General features: G+C 38.4%; 2 protein-coding genes across 7 annotated transcripts in view; both read left to right on the top strand.

Annotated features, from left to right (window-relative positions):
• tectb (tectorin beta) overlaps window positions 1-23153 on the top strand; it is a 41966-nt gene extending 18813 nt beyond the window's left edge. For 5 of the 6 annotated variants that reach the window (XM_059324409.1, XM_059324408.1, XM_059324406.1 and 2 more), the window contains 11 exons: window positions 16950-17248; window positions 17358-17432; window positions 18167-18357; window positions 19584-19735; window positions 19844-19916; window positions 20097-20200; window positions 20324-20407; window positions 20711-20873; window positions 22351-22429; window positions 22622-22654; window positions 22895-23153. In XM_059324409.1, coding sequence (XP_059180392.1) covers window positions 17366-17432; window positions 18167-18357; window positions 19584-19735; window positions 19844-19916; window positions 20097-20200; window positions 20324-20407; window positions 20711-20873; window positions 22351-22429; window positions 22622-22654; window positions 22895-22968 — 1020 coding nt within the window. In that variant the 5' untranslated portion in view covers window positions 16950-17248; window positions 17358-17365 and the 3' untranslated portion in view covers window positions 22969-23153. Of the gene's footprint in view, window positions 1-5206; window positions 5392-16949; window positions 17249-17357; window positions 17433-18166; window positions 18358-19583; window positions 19736-19843; window positions 19917-20096; window positions 20201-20323; window positions 20408-20710; window positions 20874-22350; window positions 22430-22621; window positions 22655-22894 lie in introns of all 6 variants that reach the window. The other variant, XM_059324407.1, reaches the window with a different exon arrangement.
• LOC131959267 (dickkopf-related protein 3-like) lies at window positions 11905-13135 on the top strand. Its single transcript, XM_059324410.1, has 3 exons — window positions 11905-12390; window positions 12668-12842; window positions 12930-13135. Exons 1-3 carry the CDS (start codon window positions 12244-12246, stop codon window positions 13133-13135), a joined length of 528 nt encoding a protein of 175 aa, XP_059180393.1. The 5' UTR covers window positions 11905-12243.
• Window positions 23154-23172: the final 19 nt, after the last annotated feature.

Genomic DNA, 23172 nt, shown 5'->3' with positions numbered 1-23172 from the left:
CCTCCTCACTCCCCCCCCTCTCTCTCTCTTTCCTTGGTGTTTGTCTCTCGGTTCCTTGCTCTAACAGAGCTCTGGATTTTTGTAAGACTTCCACAAAGAGGAAATATTTATGTATTTCTAAATTTTTTTTCTTTCCTTCCAAACTTGCACTTCCAAAAAAAAGTGGGTTGGAGTTGGGAGGAGCATGTCTCCCCCATGTGGAAGCATGTTGAACCAAAACAAATGTGATGCTGTTCAATGGTTGACATCTGAGGAAAGTTTCCTCTGCCCTGTTGTTTGTTTAAAGAAAGTCTAAATAGATATATAGATGCTTTCCTTTAATTTAATTTAATTTAATTTTAGAGTTCACTATAGAGTGTCATATTAAGTGTGGAGGGAAATGACATGTTTATTTTATTTCTTTCAACTCTATGCTGAAGAGTTCATACTAAGTAAATTAATTATAGTAAACCTGACTATGATTTTTTTTTTTTTGCTTTGTCTCCAATTTTAAAGGATTTAAAAATTAGTTTAATTTCAGTGTAGACTGACCAGAGATTGTTTCTTTATTCATCAAATTTGCACAGTTGGCAGAATACCAAGGGCTTATTTCACTTCTCCTTTTGCTACTTGGCAATTTTTACTATTTCACACAAGTCATGTTCATCACTAACCTGTATAGTCAACTGTTTAGACCCTGAATTGACCCAAAATAAACTACAGTGATGTATCAGACAGAGAGAAAAGTAAATTCATGTGGCTTCAGGCTTTTAATGGGATTTGTTTACAATAAGGAATAAGCAGCACATGGCCAGCCGTATCCTTTGACATTTACCCCTTGCTGCTGCTATATCTGGATGATAATTCATCCATTGGGATGATGTACTATTAGTACCATTATACCATGAAATATGTTGGAAGAAGCCTCAATATTCTCTCTAGAAAAGTATTTCTCCTTGTTCTGTTAGGTCATAACTTCCCCTTTTTCATAAACAAATACAATTATAAAAGGGGGGAGTGTGAATGCTGACCAGGCAGTCTCATTTTAAAACCTTTCCTGACTCAGTTACAACACTTCCTATTTGTCAGTCCTTACCAGTAACAATGTCTATATTATCTTTTTAGCTGATTAATCATATTTGTGTAGAAATCATAACTAAAGCCCGACCAATGTGGGATTTTTGAGACAAATGCCGATATAGTTATTCTTTGACCTGGAATGAAAAATAGACCTTTTTATGTGGATTGTGCACAGGTTTTTCACCAGAGAACTACTTTCTCAAACATAAAACTTTACTAAATTATATTTAACATTATTATATATTCTCTAGGGCTGCAACAACGAATCAATAAAATCGATAAAATTCAATAATATTCTATAAAATGTGATTATTAAAAGTGCTGGCAACGAATTTCATTATCGCTTTTATCGACCAGACGGAGTAACGTTGCTCTGCGACATGTCGGAGGCAGTAAGACCTAAGTCATCCAAGGTGTGTGTTCCGTTTTAAAGTGAGGAAGGTAACGTCCCTCCAGTAGCTCTTCTGGTGCTGCTGTTTACTCGTTATCCAGCTTGACAAGCATGACAAGCTAGCGTTAGCTCGTTAATAACAGTAGTAAAGCAGGGTGGTATAGTTTGCAAGACTAAAGACACGTTTTTATTCACTTGACTTTTTTGGCCCATTCATTTTTCTCTATCTGTTGTCATGTATATATTCTATGCTTTGTCCCATATCGGTGAGTGTTGTATATTGTACTTTTTAATTTCATTCAAGTTATTTTATAGGATTTGGTCATCTTAAGCTGTGTTTAAATGTGGTGTATAAATGAACTTAACTTGCACTTACTACAATGGTAATAATTGCAATGCAAAGTGTCTCAACAAAGGGAGTGAGTGAGTGGGTGTGTGTCTGAGTGTGAGAGTTTTAGTGTGTGCGTCTGTGAGTGTAGTGTAGAGAACAACTTTGTTCAAACAAATCCTGTTAAGTTTTTTGCACTATCAGTTCTGTTTTTGAAATAAAGGGCTGGAAATGAATGCTTTTTTGTAATTTGTTTATCAGATTCATTGATTAATCGAAAAAATAGCAATACACAGATACCGACAGGCCTCTGATACATCAATATTGGTGGATAATATCAGTCAACACATATACAATCACACTATATAGCATATCACTCAGGTTAATGTAGTAATTCATGTCTATAACTAGACCTTGCTGATTGCACTGAAGATGATAAAAAATGACTGTATTGCTTCTGTATCAGCATACAGACAATATATTGGGTTGAATACATAAACAAACAGGCCAAAAGTATGCAGAATAGGTCAATGTAGATAATTATTTCCAGTGTTAAATAAAGACTGGGTGTTGCCTCCTCACCGATTTCTTTCTTTGGCTTTTTTCTTCGTCATGGGTTGCTCCATTCTGCCATTATTAGGCAATAAATTCAGCTGACTGATATCTGTGGGAATTTGTTTAGAGGCAGACCAAACAATGTGATTCGAGAGTTTAAGCCTGAGGCCGATAATGTAAAAAACTGGAATATCAATAGAAGCATCCAGACTTAGTTTGGGAGTGCCTTATCCTGAACTATTGAACGTAAATATGTTTTTGTGAGCCACAATTTAAAATAACTTGCAACACAATGTCTGAGTTTCAAATATTTTTAACTGAGCAGTTGAAGGAATTGGCTGCCTTGCAATTAAAGAGAAAAACCTTCAATTTAATCTGCAAAAAAACCCCAAAACAAATGTAAAAATCTCCACTCCTGATACTCAGGTTATCGTGAGGTCGGAGCACAAGGAGCTCAGTTTATTGGTGAAAAGACAAAGCTGCAGTCTTCACAAACATGATAAACGAGTGCATCTGTGATCAATTCGACCAAACTGTTCTAACACCACATAAAGGCTGTGCAGTGGGCAGAATGGGTTCTGTCCTGGGACAACTCATAAACTTACATAATGTTTGTTTCCCTGTGTTTCTATCACACAAACACAATGAGTGAAACGGTTTTTATGAGTCCGGTAAATTGTTCCAAATGACTAGTCTTTTCCCGCCTCCCTACTTTACAGAGGATTTGCTTTGCTGATTGATGTGAGAAGTATATTAAAAGTACGTTTAGTGATTTTGTTACAACATCCAACAGCTTTGCCAAATCTCAGAATTTCCTTCTGACTCAGTAAAGATGTGAAGCTCAGCTGTGAACTGAGTGAGCTGACAGCGCTGTTTGGGACAATAGTGCACTGTCACTAAAAAGCTTTAATTCTAACTTAAACCCTTTGTATAACTGGATGCACTTTAAGGTTATAGACATAGATAGGTAATAAAATTGGCGGAAAATATATATATTTTTCAGCTAGAAGTTATCCATGTAATATATAATATGTCCAAATTCAATAACCTGGCTCAAGCTCTTGTTTTATTTGCTCTGGCAGATGCACCTGGTCCCTTTCCTGATTCAGACAGATTTCTCACAATCACAACCATTTATCTCAGATACAATGACTGGCATCCAGCACAAGGAAAAAGTATCAGTAAACTCGGATCAAACTGTCAAACTTGGCAGAACTGATCAAATATGAGTTAAGATTCTGTTACTGCCTTGCCTATTTCAATTTTTTTCAGAAGACATTTTGGTTACTCTTGAGCTGTATTTTGAGTAGGTTTGTGACTAGTTTTCCTGCTTGAGAAAAATGGACGAAACGGCCCCAACTGGGATGTGTTGCGGTGATACGTTACATGTGCTTTGATTGGTTATAGGGTCACATTATGTTGCTTTGGTCGGTTGTAGGTCTTTCCAGAGGCATTTTAGTCGGCGCCCATTTAATGCCCATTGATAATGAACTGTTCTCACCGGGTACTCCGGCTTCCTCCCACAGTCCAAAAACATGCACTTAGGTTTAATTGGTGACTATAAATTGCCCGTTGGTGTGAATGAGAGTGTGATTGTCTGTCTCTATGTGTCAGCCCTGCGATAGTCTGGCGACCTGTCCAGGGTGTACCCCGCCTCTCGCCAAATGTCAGCTGGGATAGACTCCAGCACACCGCGACCCGAATGCGGATAAACGGTTAATGGTAATGAATGAATGAATGAATGAGAGGTTTCAGACTAATACATATTTGTCTGGTGATGCCAGGCTACAGTTTCAATGCCCCGTCCCATCATGCAGACCCTCATAGCTTTCATTGATATAAACAGTATCTCGAATAGATCTCCCCGTATTTTTGAATGACATCCTTCGTTGGTGTTGACACATATAGTACGTAGAAGATGGATAAAAAATTATTGGAAGAACTTGAAAAAAATGTGTGTATGTATAAACACACTCTGTCTCCTTACAGGTCATGAGGGTTCACTGAATAATTTGATTATGATAGTTATATAAACCATATTTCAAGATCTCTAAACTAATTGTGAACACCTGCAGGAGGTTTAGCTCTCTCTCTCTCTCTCTCTCTCTCTCTCTCTCTCTCTCGCTCTCTCTCACTCACTCTCTTTCTACCACCGTCATTAAATCACTTTTTGGAAGAACAGTGATTCATGTCTCCAGTGAAGTTCAGAGACTTGACACGTCTTATTCCAAGGAGCACGGAAGCTGTTGCGGAGGCCTTACCAAGCAAAATGTAGTTGTTTTGTTCTTTAATGTGTCTCCCATATGTAGCCTGAACAGACCCCGGGTGACGACGAGTTTGAAAACGACAATAGAAGTAAACAAAGCTGATTAGCCAAATTGGCATTGCTTGATCATCCACAGAATCCGGATGTAATTTGGACCCAAAAAAATGCTGAAATCAAAAACACTAATTCTGTAGTGCTCAGAAAGCCAAAAAGCCACATGACAAACATTGTAATAATGGGGAATGGCCTGATTTGTGATTGCCAGCCATCAGTGACCCTTGCTCCAGATCCTCATCTTGCCCTCTTCTTCTTCACGTTGCCTCTTTTTTTTCTTTTTTTTTTTTAAGAAAACCTGGCACAGAAGATAAAAGGCTGTTTCCCATTACAGAGAGAGTCACACTCTTCTGTCTTGTTCCAATTGAAAACAGCTTATAGAGAACATTATTTAAACCAGAGATGCAGTTCAAACATCTGAAGACAGGTTTGGTTCCTTTGAGGTCATATTTAATGATGAGGTAATGTATTTATTTTGTCTATGGAACCAAAGCAATGATCACGCTCATTTATTATCATTAATTTTCCTCCCTTGTCAAATGTGTCTTTAAAGGATTACTGCCACCGTGCCTAAATAATAATACAGGACAGATGTGGCGTTTTGAGTCTGCAGGCAGGCCTATTACCATTGTTGGAAGCTGACAAGCCATTACGTGTAGTGGTTTCCCGGTGAATGTTTGGGCTGGGCTCACTGTGTACTCATCCCATCCAAGATGAATCACATTCAAGACCTTTGTTGTAAGTCATCCATTGACTTTTTTTCACTCTTCTCTGCCTTAACACACTGCATACTTCCTGTTTTTACCGTATTGCTTTTAAACCAAATCCGGTAAATGTTCTCTAAAGCTGCATAGAATCTCACACTGAACACAGGTGTAATTAACTTTAGTTAGTTACTACGTGACTTGAGTAGACATTACTGCATCATTCCACACATATGGAGTATTGAAGCTCAACTCTGTCATCACAGTCAATGTGAACAAAGTAACCAGGACAAATAATCCAGTTTTCTGTCTGAGAAAAAGCCAAAAATGTATTTTTTGTTGCTTATGATGATGAAATGCTGACAAATCTTGCATTTCATCATCTTTAATGCTGAAATGCAATTTTTTTTTAGATGCATTTCTCTCTCTGAATGTATTTCTTCTTTTTACCATCGCTGCTGTTATAGCAGATAATACGAATAATGTCTCAGGAACAGTTTTTTTTAAAGCTTTCAAAGTTTATAGGAGGAGTCATAATTGCTGATAAATACATTAATATCTCAGTTTACCTTCTTAAAACTGACTTTACTAGGTGTTATGTCCTGTTCATACATACTAAATGGGGGACAAAATTAAGTGTTTGGCTGTAAAACATAAATAGACATTAAAGTAAAAGAAAAATACTGTATATAAGCAGTTTAATATCCTTCAACTCTTGTTTGGTCTTTTGAATATATTGTTCAGCTACTAAAGACAGCTTTAGCAAATGGTATTGCTAAAAGAGATCAAGGAGAAAAACTCATACTCTACTACATTATGCCATGGTGAGATTGAGTCAGCTCCATTTCTCAAACAGAAGCCACCTTTACATTTCTTCTAAATTAAAACGTAAACACATTGAGACTTTTAGAGTATAACACACCAGGTGTAATGGAAATGTTTTCTTTGTGTTAACTTTTACTGGCTGCATTTCACCCCTCACTTCACTCAATTTGCGGTGATGTTAAACTCTGCCCTGCGTGTGGACGGCGGGGAATGTCTGCCCAGAAACAGAATGGCTCTGAGGCTTTTCTTGCACCTCGTTTAAAATGTGACTTCAGTTTTTAAGGCTTCAAGTAAATGTTAGAACACTATGTGCTTACACTTGGACAATCACATTGCCAGGTGTGTTACAGGGCCAGTATACTCCAACAGTACAGCTAGGCGGGTGGTTAAATAGCACTGAAAACTCCCTGCCCCCCACACCTTGCTGACGTCGGATTGTGTGTGTCTGTGTCTGATCATTTAGACGATCCAACATTCACACCTACTTCATGCTGACAAAGGAGCCAGGGCTTGAACTTCTCTGCCTAGCTCTCCTTTTTTTTCCATCTCCACAAAGTATTTCAGTCACTCATTTTTGTGCACACATGACTGCAGCACTATGAAAACCTCCTCTCTCTGTGAAGGCCAGTTTTCTCTCTGCCTTCAATTGGAACCATTACTGGCAGTTTGTATGAATTTGCTTCACAGTTGCACACTGGGACTGCTGTCAAATTGTCCCTTTTCTGTTGCTTAGGATGGTTTTTAACTGAGTGACATGACACGAATGTATCGAAGTGGCAGCCATGATAAGAGCTGGTTGAATCCTCTCTAAATGCTAGAGGTGCTTCAATGCCTCCTTTTTTATCTTCTCTAGTCTTGGGCAGGGCTTCCCAAGCTTTGCCCTGCCAAGGACCCCCATATATTATTAGAATCTAGCCAGGACCCCAGTGTACATTATAAAAGCAAATCAGACATACAGCCACTTAATATATTTTTATTAATAAAGTGTGTAATATCAGAGTTTTTCCAGTATAGGATTTGCAGGTTTAAGTGTAGGATTTAAAAACTTGTTTCATTAGCCCTGCTCCAGTAGTAGTCTAATGCCCATATAGTGTGCTACACAATTTAATAAAATATATAATAGCAGATCTTTCATACTGCACCAACAGAAAATGTTAAGGAAAAGGGTGAGAGGAGAGAGGACAGAAAGAGGTCAGGTTTTACCAGGCTTTCAGGAGTAGGGTTGCAAATTCCGGGAATTTTCAAAGTTGGAAACTTTCCATGGGAATTAAGGGGGAATTAACAGGAATTTATGGGAATTAACAGGAATTTATGGGAATAAACGTTACAAAATTGAAAGTTGGCTCTTAACAGGGAACTTAAATATAGTTGGGGAGTATAGTTTGCATAATAAACAAAGTTTTACTTACAAATAAATCTGTTGAAATGTCATGTTTTTAAAAAATATTTTTTTGAATATTTCCAAAATTCCACAGCTTAACTTCCCATGGAAAGTTTCTGGAAATTCACCAGAAATATTCCACCCCTTTGCAATCCTATTCAGGAGAAGGTTTACTAAGACAGTGATTAACATCTAAAACATATATCAAAAAACTTATTTCAAAGTTATAAACAACAACAGTGGTCTAGGATACACTGGACCGTCCTTTATGAAAGAAGCAGGATAGTGCCATCCAACAATTAGCAGCAATATTTAAAGCAACACACCATGTTGCTGTGCCTGTCTTGCCTAGATTTAACAATATTTTTTCCTACAGTAATGCTAATTGGGATACATGTTGATATTTATGAGTGGATTGGAGGGTGAGTGTGAGAAACTATTCTCAATGTGACAAACATTTTGTATCACTATTGTTTTATTTCAATTCAAACGTTGGTAATGAAGTATTGATTCCCTTGGTGAAAGCCTGCATGAGACAACATGCTCAGAACACATGGAGCCAAGTATCTTAAGATTTGCTTTTAGTAGTTTCAACATGGCGGACCCATCCTCCCACACAATTACACATCCTGAAGTGTTTATGCAGTCCAATAACAAGCCAAGAAGTTATCTTTTCCTAAGTCCTTATCAATTCTCCTTTACATCTTTCCTTGACCTTAATGCTGTTTTCCATTGTTCCAGGACATAATGTTTTCACATCCCTTGAGTAATACAGAAACTTCATATTCAATTTTAAAGAAACAATACATTTAGCACATTGTTCTCCAGTACCCTGAATACACATTCCTTCACCGCCAATTGTCCATCCATTCCTGCGCTGAACATTTTGTTTTGGTAGTCGGGAGGCAGACTCCTCGTGCCCTCCACCATTCACAGCTCCCAGCGGGGGGTCAAGGTCCATTACAATGGCCCAACATCACCCTGCCCGTTGTTTTCTGTTGGCTCCTAATTGCAGGAGCCACAGCAATGTTGATTGTGACATTCATTACGAACGTCATTAGCAGAGTCATCAACACTGGGGGAGCATGTTGAGGAGTGTTTGGAGACCGTTATCTGCTGTTGGCATTGGGTAAACAAATAGGGGGATATCTTGCTGTAAGTACGGATGTAGGACAAGAATACGTGTGATAAGGAAAGGGAGAGAGTTTAGGTTGTAATTCTTAGGCTGCAGAACGGAGGGGAAGGGAGGAGAATTATTTCTCCAAATTTTCAGATGGAAGTTACAAAGCGCAGGAAAAGTTGCCAAATGATGATTTATCTGCAAACGTATAAATCTCTGTTACTGTGTTGTCAGCGTAACACTGACATACAACACAAATTCCAAAACAGTTTGGATGCTGTAAGAAACAAAACACAATGATTTGCAAACATATATTCAGTTAAAATACAGAACAAAGACAAGAGATCTAATGTTGGAGCTGGCGAACTTTGTATACACACATTCGGAATTTCTCATTTCTGATTTTATTTATGTTTTAAACGGTGTCCTAACTTTTTTTTGGAATCAGGGTTGTAAAAACATTTTCAACCCCACATTTTTCCATTCTTTTATTAAATGCATCTATTGCAGTTCCACAAAGTGCACAATACACATGATTCAGAATCATGAAACTACTTCGAAGGCTGCACGATCACAATACAATACTTATTTACATTTTGCTAATTGATCCAGTTGTGGCTATTGTGTCTACTAATTGACTGCCAATTATGTCATTAGTCTGTGTTAGTCTGTTTTGATAAGGACTTAACTACCTGGAGCTGAGATAAGTGTAGATGCTGCAGTATCTATGTAACCAATCTGTGCTGTCTGCCACTAAGAACATGTAAATTACCCACAATTATCCAGGCATCTACTGTAAGTCTGAGGCAGAATACTGAATGCTAATGAAACAGTGAATGCTAATGTAACTCTCTAACACAGAAGCTATGATAACTTACAATACAAATCCTCTACAGTGTACAGTCTTAGTTAGAGGGATGATAAGGCTCATCAGCTCTGCCTGTTCTCAAAGCTCATGAATCTCCTGTGTGATCAGCATTACTTCATGTTGGGTGTAGTGGCAGCCTGAAGGCTTTAAACCCGCCTGAATGAGACAAAGTATAGTCAAGCACTTTTCAAAACAGTTGTTCCAAGTGTTTTACCAAAGAGGGTCACAAACCACAAAAGAAAATAAGAACATGCAATGTAGTAGGTAAATAAAACGCTGTAGAGAATATAAAGTTATAAAATCACATTTGAAAACGTTTTATTAAAGATAATACGCTGATTTGGCTTCTCTGCAAGATATTTCAAATTCAAAATGATTGATACAAACTCCACTCAGAAAACTTTGAAAATTCTTTATCTTTTGGTGGACAGAGCCTGAATTCAGACTTATTACACATTGGTATCATGATGTAGTTATTGCTACTTTTGATCTTTTTATTGCAATTTAATCTGTATACTTTTGGTAGATACTGTGGCGGAAGATCTCCAGATGTAATTCCCAGAGAAGGCCATGAAATGTACTAAGATGTTTGAAGTTGCAAACCGGACATCAGCATTATCCAGCCTTTCCGGGACTTCCACAACAGGTTCAAAGCAACAACAACAAGTGGTTATTTGGGACATAGTTGGGACAGAAAGTAAATGGCGTAGGTGTTAATTTCTGCAGCTGTTTTCAGGTCCATACTGTAGGTAAACTTCCAGGTACTTGGTGTTTTGTTCTGGAAAATTGTTTTTTTCCAAAAAGGTGTATAATATACCTGCATGATTGAATCTCTTACAGAGTACAGCCACTGACAGGTTTCATTGGAGCTCTGGGGATAAAGAATATGCAGGTTTTCAATTTAGTGCTAAATAACTTAAACAAGCTCAAAGACCCATGCCTGTTTTTCTCAAGTGTTTTCAGAGTTGGAAAGCAGTCCTAACTGACCAATAATTCTCAGCTCTCTGCAGCTGCTGAGCAAAAACATTTTATAGCTCCTCTCTCAGCTGATTATCAGGATGTTTCACAACCTGTTAGGAGCTGGCAGACCATGCAGTTTTATTCTGTCAGAGGAGAGACATTTTCAAATGGGTGGTGACAATTAATTTATTAAGAGGCCATTTTAAAACTTAATATTTTTGGAGACTTTGGGAAACGGGTGGTTTTGTAATCTTACAGGGACACCCAGTTGTTTCTTTCCCCTGCTACCATCAGCAGCTTCTTACTGCTGATGGCAGCAGGGGAAAGTTACTCGTGGTTGTATTTTGAATTTTATTGTGTGCTGACAGGTGGTGTTTTGACCAACAATAGTCTGTGTTTAATGAAATGCAGCCCCTAACTTCCCAGAATGAAATCCTCTCCCATATAATTAGAAACCTCTCTGCTTCTTCTCGCTATCTGATAAACCTTCAAACTCGTGGATTTATTACTCCAACAGGCCTTCCTGATTTATTTTCAGTTTTCTCACCCATACCTCTCCGCCCGCTCACTCTTCTCAGGTAAAAGCACAGCTGTGAAGGAAGTCGTAAATTACACCCACTTGTTGTGAAAAAAAGCTGTATAGCAGATGAAATTCAGACAGTTGTGCAAAAAGAAACCCATCATGAATGAAAGACAAACATGTTTTTGCTGTCAAGCTTGCAAGTTGAGAACTTTTTCTCTCGGATAATATGTTCTTTCTTGCCAGTTTTTGGCTTATTTTGAAACTATACTGATAGAATATTTCCCCGAAACTTTCACTTCAAATAATCAACATAACTTAACTTTCCAAAATATGAGATTTACCACGTATTATAGTTAATATATTTCTTTTAGACAAGTAAAAATAAATTGTTGAAGAATGTGTGCAAATATTAATTCGTGTCCTCAAGCAACTTGTCTCCCTCCACTCTCTCCCCTTCTCCGCCTGAGAACTAATGGCTGATGGTAATTACATTTAATGAGATCATGGGGTCGTCTGCAGGGTGCACTTCTGCAAATTGCTCTCAGCGTGGGGTCTGCAGTGGGATAGGGCAGGGGCCGACGGGGCGGCCGAGGTCGGGGCCAGCAGTGTTTGCCCAGCGTTCGGGGGCGAGGACTCCCAGCGGCTGGACCTGTCACTCAGCGAGCAGTGAAACGTGTCGTGCATTCGTCTGCCTTTGTCCTCCTCATTTGTTTGTCTGGCAGAGATAACCACACAGAGGTGGTGCTTGTCTTGGCTCCATTGTGTGAAGCTGTTGTCAGCCCATCACGTCCATCCATCCCCTGCCGGCCCACATCTGCCCTCTTTCCCTTTCTCCCTGCTCCACGACTGGTCATTTCGCCACTATTTTCTGGCTGCGGGGGGTGACCCGGGCAATTTAGTTAATCCATTAACTACTAATTGTCTCCTCCTACCCTGTTGCTTGGACAAACAGCCCGGTGGGGGGGAAGTCAAGCCCCAGTGACCTATAAAAGTCACGCTGGTAGAGGAGGCAGCCACTGTCACTGCATGGATCCCTGCAGTCCTGTTTTTCTGCACATCTACTGGGACTTTTAAGCGTTGGATTTTGATTTGTGTGGCGTCATAGACAAGTGACTCATCTTTTCTTTCTCTCTGAGCCACCCTGTCTTGAGTTAATCGTTTTCAGTCTCTCTCAAGCTTATTTTTTCATTAATTTGTTGGTGGAAAATTATGTTGGGTAAACTTTGGATGCTCTGTCTGTGCTTCTCCTGGGCTGAAGCTCGGATATGGGCCTGGATGCTCAACATGCCTCACAGCCCTCCGAAAGAAGGAGCGAAGGCACTCAGAGAGAGCGCTCCGGTGGCCAAAGCAATCATGGTAAGATACTGGATGATTCAAACCTCATTTAATCTCATTATAAATCATCAAAATTCTGTTTTCATCTAGTGAACTTTTTTTCAGCATCTGTGTTTACAGAAAATAGCCAGAATTAGTTCCACCTATTCTTACTTATTAAAAGAATTAGCTGTTATTACTTTAAGATAGCTTAGTCTTTACATAGCTCCTTTTCCAGGGTTTTTAAAACATGCAGGATTTAAATTTTGGCTCAGTTTTTCTGCAAAGTTTTAACCCCTCCCACTGTTTTTTTTCCCAGGCTGTGTGCGACCATGACAGGGTCTGTGGGCGAGGTTTCTCCTGTGATCGACACTTCGGTCTTTGTGTTCCTCTGCGTGGGGAGGGACACTACTGTCGGAGGGATTCCCAGTGTGTCCGCGGACTCAGCTGCATGTTTGGGAAGTGCCACCGCAGCATCCCTAACGGACAAGAGGGTAAGAATGCAACACATCAAAACGTTAATTTAAAACAGAAGATTCAATGCCACAGGATCTCAAATAACTATTGTTTTCTTCCTCCAGGTGCCAGGTGTAAAGCTGATAGGGACTGCGGGGCGTCCATGTGTTGCGCGCGACATCACGGCGAGCAGGTGTGCAAGAGGCGTCTGATCAGCGGTGAGAGCTGCTACGTTCCTGATGGCGGCCTGGCATTCAGCATCAACCAGATCTGTCCCTGTGATGAGGGGCTGCTGTGTCGAGAAAACAGCGCAGCTTACCAGAGAGAGTAAGTACAATACAGCAAATAAATCTAATTATTTAACAGGCCAGTGCTTGATAAGGAATGCCCCCAAAAGCTGCAGGCCCAGGGTCATCATTTGATAAACTACTAACTTACAATATCAAGCAATGCAGCTCCTTTGTTAATGTAGTCCTATGTCAAAATTAAGTTTTTGGACTTTAGCTTCATCTAAAACCAGTTAGAGTATGTAGTGTGTTCATACTGGCAAACTATACTACAAATACAAAACAACCTTAATCCTTTGCTCGTGTGTGCTTTTGAAGTACACTTTTGTCCAACATGCTTTGCAGAAAAGAAACTGAAGAGCGACTCACAGCTGGACAAAATTAAAACAAATTATGGATGTGGGTTTAACAGCTCCAGGACGAGCTCAGAAGGCCAGAAAAAAAGAAGCAATTAATCCTCGGAAAAAACATTTCTGTGACACTTGTGAAGTCTAATTGGCAATGACATTTGAACGTTGTAGTTTTATTTGAGAGGCATTGGCACTTTTCTCATTTCCTGTTTGTATGAAACACACTGGGTTATTTGGTGTTTCATGCTAACAAGCTTGAAAGAAGTGGAGGGTAATAAGGACCTCGGTCCAGTTTTCATGGTCCTGTTTAATCAAAACGAGCTAACTGACTCACAGAACATTTGATTGTTTTCTGGATCTTCGGGAGCTTTTCCTTTAATCTGACATGACAAAAGAGAACAGCTTGTTTTAACTCAGCGAACCCAGTAAGATGTTTTTAAAATGTGTTTTCATGTTCTAACCCCGGTTTGTTTCTCTTCCAGGAGAGATTTTATTTACCAGCTAGAACGAACAAGTTGGACCTGCCAAGTGCCCAAACCCTGAAGTTGACCTCATCATTAAAGCTATTTATTATGTAAATATGTTGTATATAGAAATATGTTTTTATATATGTTGTTGACTAGATGTTTCTTATTAGAGTCTTATAACAAGAAGGCTTTTTATTTTTGTTTAATTTTGTACATTTTGAATAAAGCACTACTGTATGTAGCTCAACATGCCATATAGTCTCTTTGTCATGCATTTAGTGACCATTGTTATATCTATAAATGTTTATCTCGCTTCAATATAAAGAATAAAAATGAGTCTTTTCCGAACGCAACAATTTTGTTATTCTGTTCACTGCTATCACTCAAAATGACTCCTAATCAATAATAAATACACAAAACCAACAGAGAGTATGAAGGAAGAGGTTGTGCTGCTCTCTTGTGGTGAACATATGTTCCATACGTATGTAATGATTTTACACACAGTAAGCTGAAATATAAAACATTTTGCTAAACTAGAACTGACTGACTGATACATTTTACTCTGAAGATAATAAATTCCTCCCTTATAGACACTGGACTTTTTCTTATTTTCTGTTTGTCAATGGATAATTTGGTCAAATGCTGTAGAGAAAAAAGAGATTTTAAATATAAATCATCTTGATAAAAAGGTTGTTACGATTTTAAGGAAAAATTAATAATGTCATTATCATATTTGCTGAATAAGGTGCTGAATGTACAGTAAAAAAAATGTTTTTTAGATGATTTATTTTAAATGTCTAACTAATTTAGATTTTTAGACTTAATTTAGAAATTAATTTAGACTTTATTTATAATAAAGTCTAAATATATATATATATATATGTACACACCATATGTCTATTTTATTCTATTGTACATATCTTTATTTTATTTTACTCCAAATTATTCTACATTTTTATATTTCTATTTGTTCATATCTTTATTTACTTAAGTCTGGCATTTGTATCTATATTGTTGTAAATCTAGTGTAGAGTGCTTTTTCCTTTTTACCTGTATTTGTTTACAGAAGTACTTTTTTCTATTCTTAAACAGCAGCAACTGTAACAAAAAGCACTTCCCCCGGGATAAAGTATTTCTGATTCTGATTCTGATAGTTTTCCACACATCTGAGATAAAAATAACAGAACAATACATTTAAAAAAAAACTAAACAGCAGTGTCTCTTTTTCAGAAATCACAACCCTGTTACTCAAAATAATCAGCAGACCTTGTAGTCATTTTCCTGTAGGAATTATACAAGAAGTAAATTAGCTCCTGTATGAAACAGCTCACAACAAATCTGTCTATTATTTTTGAGTAACTGAGTCCAGAAGTTCATATAGTCCCATTATTTTACAGAAACGGCAGACATTTGTACACCAATTATCTCTGAAACTGGGCCACTCACACCAAAACAGTCTTGAGTGATAAATAGCACAACAGGTAAGAGAAAAACACTAATATTTGATTCTGGGATGAATGGTCCCTTTAGAGCTCAGAGTGGATACACTGAGCATGTTTCCTGGACTTCAGGCTTCAGTTGCATAACTCGGTGGAGCCTTGCAGCTCCCGATTGTTAGCACCACCACCAGCTGTAACGCTAGCTGTCTCCTGACCCGTTCTCAGATCAATATCTTCCTCACAGACTCCCCCGTCGCTCCATTCACATGCTAATGGTCTGCAGTTTGCCCCTTCAATTGCTGGGTGACTTGAATTGTCCCGTGAAGGACATAGTGTCTAACCCCTTTGCTATCGTTTTACAGCTCTCATCATTAAGTCTTCTTTAAAAGAGAGTTTTTGAATGGAAAAAAACCAAGAACCATTTCGAAACTTAACTTGGAGGCATATTGAGCTTTTTCTCATCCTTTCTCTTGAGCAACTTCAGTTTTCCAGCCATATCACTTCCTTAAAAAAGTTTATTTTTGAACAGATGACAAACTGTCAGCTAAATAGCTACTGAGGCTTGAGGCAACTTGATATAAAGCAATAAAAATGATGTGAACAGGCCGGTGAGAACACATGCTGCACACACATACCGAAGTCTGACAAAGAGACAAAGGTGATATCTAATCACACGAGACTGAGAAACCTTATCGGCTCGTTGCTGAATGCTGCAAACACAGGCCTATCATCTCCACTAAGAACACTAGTTACTAGTGTATGCCCGCTCCTATCTCAGCTGCCATCATCCATACATGTCTGTTTGCACTATTTAACTTCTTAAATGGTTTTCTGTTACTGAACATTTTGTCCTCTTTGGCGACGTGGACAAAGAGAAAGAACAGTGACGTCTGTTTGTGTCCTCAAAGTGCGTCTCTGACTTTAACAAATGTGCTGTTGCACTTTTACATGTGTCTCTTGTAAAACAGATGTTGTTGCCAAGAGATTTATCGGGTCAAATAGAGAGTTTAAGGGCTCAGCCAGAACCTTTTAGCTTATACTGGAAACAGGGAAACAGCTAAACTGGATCTGACCAACAGCACCTCCAAAGAACACTCTTTAATATAATCATTCAATTTTAATTCAAAAAATTTGCCCCGATAAATGGCAAAATCAATGTTTTTAGATTTTAGTTTCTTGTAGAGATTTTAAAAAATAAGATACAAGTATGCTGCTTTGCCATCGCATGGTACAGTATGAGAGGCCGTGTAGGCCATGATTCATTCTTCCAGAATGTGGGTATGCCCCAAAAGTTCAGACTTCTGCTTTCAATAAAGGATCACATTTATGACCAACCCGATCCTGACAGTATTTTGACAATATTCAGGTCTAAAACAAATATATACAGTTTTATAAAATTAGAGACATTTTGAAATTAGGATTCTAACTCTACAAATCTCTTCGACAGTCAGTCTTCAGCTGCTCGTGTTAAACAATGTGATTTGTAAGCTCGATATTAAACTTGTGAAAATGTCAGTTTCTGTCAATATGATGATGCTTTAGTTAACTGTTTGTTATTGACTTAATAAATCTGACACGTTTTCCTGTTTTGATGATCTCCAGAAAAAAGTGACCTCAAGCACCCCGAGCGGTAATCCCGTGAGACGCTGGTCATTTGAAAGTGAATGTCGGAGGAGCACAGAGAGCTTTTGTGAGCAGCAACACAATGGAGCTCTTAAAGCTGCCAGAGGGGAGAAGTGGAGACGGGGGAGAAGTTGTTTACCCTCTTTACCTGTGACGGTATAAAACGCCTCCTCAAGTTGTCAAACTGTTCGTCGTAGAGTCAATCGTGCTGGAAGCTTGTTGGAGAGCCATGACGATCCTCTGACATCACACTATTTAAAGGTGTTTTTTCCCCACAGGTGAGTCTTTTTGTTAATGACAGATTTAATGTTCTTTAAACTTTCATGCCAATAAAAGCCCCCTTGAATTTAAATGCACGTTATCCTAACTTCTTAAATCTCTCTGCAGCGTCCAGTATGGCTTCTGTCGGTGCGTTATTAATGCTTCTGCCTGTTGCGTGGACATGCTCTCCTCAAAAAGCAGGTAACAACACAACTGTACACAGATTACTTGATATTTATTAGTTTATTTATATTTTACCTTAACAAAACATCCTGCAGATTTTTCAAGCTATCATTTGTCAGATTCATTTCATGACTAAATTTCCCCACTGCAGGATAAATAGTCTTATCCTAACTAATGCAAGTTGTAATCCTTAATTAACACACTTATTTCATTTTTTTGGAATGCATAAGAGCACTAGTATGTTTGAGAGGACTTTACTTTTTCCATACAACTTATAACACCTTGAATCGTATCAGGAAAATATTCACAGATAAAGGGAGAAAACCTTGAATGGAGAAATGTGCAGTAAATGACAGTATTGTGTCCATAAAATGCTTAAAATGTCAAATTCCAAATTCAAATAAAAAAAAAAACTTTATTTGTCCCCGGGGTGCAATTAAAGTCACATAGAGCAGCAAAGTAGACAATGTAAACAACTGTAAACAAGGACGAGAAAACAAAGTAAATACAGAATGCTAAAAAATGTAATAAAAGAAGATATGAAATATTAAGTACTGAAATACTAAAAATAATAAAGTAAATCTCATATTAGTTGTTAATGAAAGTCTCTTGCACCAAGTTTCATTAAAAAAAGTCGGTAGTTCTTCCATAATGTTGGAAACCAACCAACCAACGAGTAAACTTCACCAGAAACATGACTGAAGATGCTTGAAACTGTCTAAATGTCTAAATGTCTCTCTGACTGATCTCAGACTACGTCATGGTGTCATGTTTCCCCAACGCCATCATCGCCAACGTGCCAGAGTGTCCGTACGGCTGGGAGATCGAGCAGCTGTCCCTGGGTGGCATCTGTTACTCCGGGCTGCACAGCCCCGGCTATTACCGCTTCACCATCCCAGACCTGACGCCCAAAAACCACTCGTACTGCGGCACGCAGTCTGAGGTACGGAAGTGTCGGGTCACGTGGCATGGAGCTGTGGAAAGGATATTCATTTTGATTAAAGTATAAAGAGTTAACAGTTTGTGGTGCTTCAAGAGATATTTTAAGTTAGTTGAAGAAGTTAAAGTGTACACTATATTTAGAATATTTATCTTTCAGATGATGAACTAAACTCAATATATCCATATATGCACTCTTCACAGCCACCGGACTCCTTTGACAGTAATACAAAAACAGTAATTTTTACCTCGTGAAACACAGAAATGGTAGATCCTTCTCCACCCCGATCAGTTTGTTTTTGTTAATCTGAACGAACCCTTAAAAATACCAAAGCAGTAAGAGAAAATAAATATAATAAAGTAGTACAGGTTAAGAATCTTATGTTGAAAAATATACATTTTCCATGAAAAATATGCAAAATCTGTTTCAAAACGAAAATAGCTGTTTGAAAGAAGGCCGCAAAATGTAAACATGACATATTTTCATCCAGGTGGTTTATAGAGTTTTTAATGATAATCTCTGAGATCTGAATGTCGTGGTAATACAGGTACATCTCAATTAAAATATGAAGGAAAAGTCCATTACCAGTAGTTCAAGTCAAATAGCCCCAACCAAGTATTGAGTCATATAGATGGACATACTTTTCAGAGGCCAACATTTCTATATTAAACATACTTTTTAAAATTGGTCTTTTGTAATATTCAAAATTTTTTGAGACACTGAATTCTAGGTCTTCATTAAATGTATGACATAATCATTATAATTAGAAGAAATTACATAAATGAAGACATGAAATGTTTCATTCTGTGTGTAATGGATCTACATAACGTGTTATTTCCACTTTTATTTGAGAGCTTATACCTGTTATATCTGAGCTCCCTCCGCTATAGTCGTCTTCCGCCATGATTTCAAAGTTCTGGAAAAGTTCCATGTTGCATTGCGACACTCCCACATGTATTCTGATGCTTTTCATTGGCCAAGAGACCGAAATTAGGTGGAAAAAACACTACAAATACTACAAAACGACATATCCGATTTCCCGGCTTAAATGGTAGAATAACGCAACAGCGCCCCCGGTTTTAATGGTAGAAATGCAGTAATGCTTTCCCGGCTTAAATGGGTTAAAACATGCAGCCATTTAAACAAACTGTCTTAATGCAAATAAATCCAACAATTATGTAAAACACTTTATTTCATCCTTTTCCCCTCTGATCTTGATTGTATTGCAGTACATACCCGGCAAAGACCCCAAGTACGTCTTCTACAACTCCATCGTGTCCAACGACACGTCGCTCACCGTCAGAAACCAGCCGGTCAACTACACCTTCAGCTGCATGTACCGAGCAGCCTACCTGGTAAACAACGCAGTGTTCAGCCAGAGGTAAGCATCGACACTAAACACGAGGCGCCCGCTGTCACCATGTGCAAGATCAGTGCATTCTAACCCAATGACTTGCAGCGTTTTTACTAAACCCTCTGCTTTTTCCAGAGTGGCTACAGTTTTTGTCAACAACGGGAGTTTAGGCACTTTTAGATCACAGTTGTCTATGAACGTGTTCACGGTGAGTAGCTGCGCACAGATTCAGTTTCTCCAGTGGAAGCAACATGTAATGCCATTTTTAGATGTGTTTTATACATTCTGTGCAGAATAAAGTTAAAATTCAATCTGTTATAGTCATTAGATGCAAATAGAAATGTGTCAGGAATGGTCAGATGAAGAAATATAACTATATATTTTGTAGAATTCAAAGTTCCTGTATGCCAAAGACGCTCCGTATGTGATCGACACGTCTGAGATCGGCTCTGAAGTCTTCATCGGCATCGAAGCAAAAGGACTCAGTAACAGGTACATCTACACATTTCAACATTTTTAACATTTAGAGATTGTGTTTATATTCATACAAATATATTCCTATTCAGAAATTGTATTCCGTTATTTCTCACCCATGGTTGTATTATCACCTCTCAGATTCAAAGTTGTAATAAACAACTGCTGGGCCACTCCCACTCCGTACTCGACGGACAAGAAGAGGTGGAGTCTCATCATCAACAGGTACCAAGTAAAACATTAGTTCTCCTAACATGTGAGTTCACTGAAATAACCCTGAAACATTTTATTCACTGTCATTTACAGGGACTGATTCGAGTTATTTGGAGAGTTTTTGTAAATAAACTAAATAAATTTGTTCTTCAATCAGTCTCTGCTGTACGATGAAACAGAATTTACATAATGCGCCTGAGTTGATGTTTTACAGTGTTGTTGAATGTGAATAAATATTTTGTTGTGATAAATTGGATGAATCCTGCAGCAGATTCTACAGTACAGAAGGTAAAACATCTCTCTTTCCTCCAACAGCTGCTCCTCTGACAACACTGTGACTATTTTTGAGAACGCCAAAGACAGCCGCTCCATGTTCAAATTCAACTCCTTCCGCTTCCAGCGGCTGGAGAAGGTTTCCACTGTGTGGCTTCACTGTGAGGTCCAGGTCTGCGATGGAGAGAGGCTCGTCTGCCAGCCGGTGAGTGCACCACGTTAATGAGATAGAAACATGAAAACAATGTGAAACTTTCTGTTTATTCCTTAATCTGCAATTAAGCTAAACATACACCAGGCAGCATTACATTTTTCTGCAGCCAGGAGGCGTTAATGTGCTCATGTGATTCAGGCGAGAAGTAACTTTTTAACTTGGGTTACAGGCTATGTTCAGATCAGGCAAATGTGACCCAAATCCCATTTTTTTGCTCATATGTGACTCAGATCCGAATTTTTTGTGAGTCTGAACAGCACAAATCAGATTTTACAAATCAGATCCAGGCCACTTGCACATGTTGTCCTGAATCTGATTCATATCTGATGTTTTCAAACTGTTCTCAGTCTGAACAGTCATGTCACATTTCATCAAACTTTTACGTCACTGTAGCTCTCTGACTGTGGTCAGAAAGCACAGGGGAGATGTGTTTTCCTCCAGGGCCGAAGTTGATGTTACTCACTTCGAAGTTAACCCCTTCACTTTTAACAACAGTTAGAAAGCAATACATGGGAGCTCCACTTGGTCTTGAGTAGCTGCAGCCTTTATTAACTCATAAATGCACATTTACTTACTTTAACTTGCACTCACACAAATAAACTTGCCCTGCCTCTTAAAGGAGCCACGCCATTCCTATAACGCAAAATGCTGCTCTTCTGTGAATGTGGGTCAGTTCGGGCCGTGAGCAGTTCACACTGGAGTCTGATGTTAGCCACATCCTAAAAACAAGAACAGCCAAATGAAAATGGATCTGACCAAAAAATCTGAATTGAGCATCAAGGCCTGCAGTGTGAACGTAGCCACAGATCAACATGTCACAGGAGTCACAGGACTGTTTACTGATTGGATGCAGATTCAAACAGCTTCAACTTTCTATTGACGTTGCATGGCATATCACTGCAGGCTGCACTCTGTCACTTCTTGGTGTGTTTTTCAGCATTACGGTCTCACATCCAGTGTATGTTGTTATAATATGACATCAGTTTCCAATAGGATAGAGTAACTTAGTACAGTTAAGCATGTACTGCACTATTTGAGGGACTTTACTTGAGTATTTCCATTTTATGCAACTACATACTTCTACTCAACTACTTTCAGAGGGAAATATTGTACCTTTTATTAAACTTAGTCACAAGTTACTTTTCAGACCTATGTTTTCCATAAATTTAATGTGAGAAGCTTATAAAGGTGTTTTACTGTAAATGGGATTATGGTGGATTAAAGACAATTGAGACCATAAACTCATTAGGAAAATCTTAAGATGTAGTGAGATATGAGAGTTGAGTGGAGTCGCCCCTTGCTGGTCATTTGAAAGACTGCAGGTTTAAGGTATGTTAACATTGGCTTCACTTTTCAAACTTAGTCAGCAAATTCACTTAATTTGACTTTGAATGCAGGACTTGTTCTTGTAATGGAGTATTTTTAACATTGTTGCGTCTCACTTTTCCTCCTCGTGTCGTTCCTGAAGGGTCCCTGCACCTTCAGAAGCCTGTCAGCAGAGCCAGAACCAAGTGGGGGGATTCTTACTGCTGAGTTTCACATTAAAGGTACAGTACCCCATGTTTGCTGAGGTGTCTTTACATCAGATTCAGAAAGGTTTTAAGACTGCACAAAAATAATTATGCTCAGAAAAAGTCAAACATCTAAGTGAAGTTATAAAGTAAAAAGCAAACTGTAGCAGTGTTATTTTCCTTCTTCCAAGGTTTATTTTGTATAACAATGTCTTAATCTCTTGACAGGTATTAATTCCTCCAATAATGGACACATAAAAGGTAAACAAATGCATTGATTTCTTTCTTTCTTTGATGATTTGAATGCTGTTTCCAAGCTTTCTAGATCATATTCTGTTGGAACATACTTGATTAATTTATTTGTTGACCTAAAAGTCGTTAAATGTCTAAATGTGGGAAGAGACCATGAAGTCATTTTTAGCTCCGGCTCAGCTAATCCTGTTGTTTCTCTTTCATTTTATTTGATGCGATCTGTCTTTTCTTTGCCCTTTTCCATCACAGGCACGTCACTATTCATCCTGCTGGTGGTCCTCATAAACACATGCTGTGATTTAGTAAACGGATCAAGAATGTAGTAAAAACATACACTCACGTCACCCTCACACCCTAATGAACAGATCCTCTCATTATCTCACAGATATTATATGTAATTAGCACATTTATTGAGGCTTTAAAAAATCTTTGAAATGGTCACATACATTACTTCACTGTTGTCTCCAATAAAGATTAATTGACATTTTTAAAGAAAAGGTCCTTTTCTCTGTGGTTTTTAATCACGC

This window comes from Centropristis striata, chromosome 21 (genome assembly GCF_030273125.1).
Source record: "Centropristis striata isolate RG_2023a ecotype Rhode Island chromosome 21, C.striata_1.0, whole genome shotgun sequence".
NCBI lineage: Eukaryota > Metazoa > Chordata > Actinopteri > Perciformes > Serranidae > Centropristis > Centropristis striata.
Note: the sequence above shows the minus strand (reverse complement) of the source record. Positions and strands in the feature narration are given on the sequence as shown.

Excerpts from the sequence above, each read along its gene's own strand:
- LOC131959267 (XM_059324410.1), top strand. The coding sequence starts at position 12,244 with ATGTTGGGTAAACTTTGGATGCTCTGTCTGTGCTTCTCCTGGGCTGAA. Across the intron at positions 12,391-12,667 it reads CGGTGGCCAAAGCAATCATG|GCTGTGTGCGACCATGACAG; the intron begins GTAAGATACTGG and ends TTTTTTTCCCAG. Across the intron at positions 12,843-12,929 it reads CATCCCTAACGGACAAGAGG|GTGCCAGGTGTAAAGCTGAT; the intron begins GTAAGAATGCAA and ends TTCTTCCTCCAG.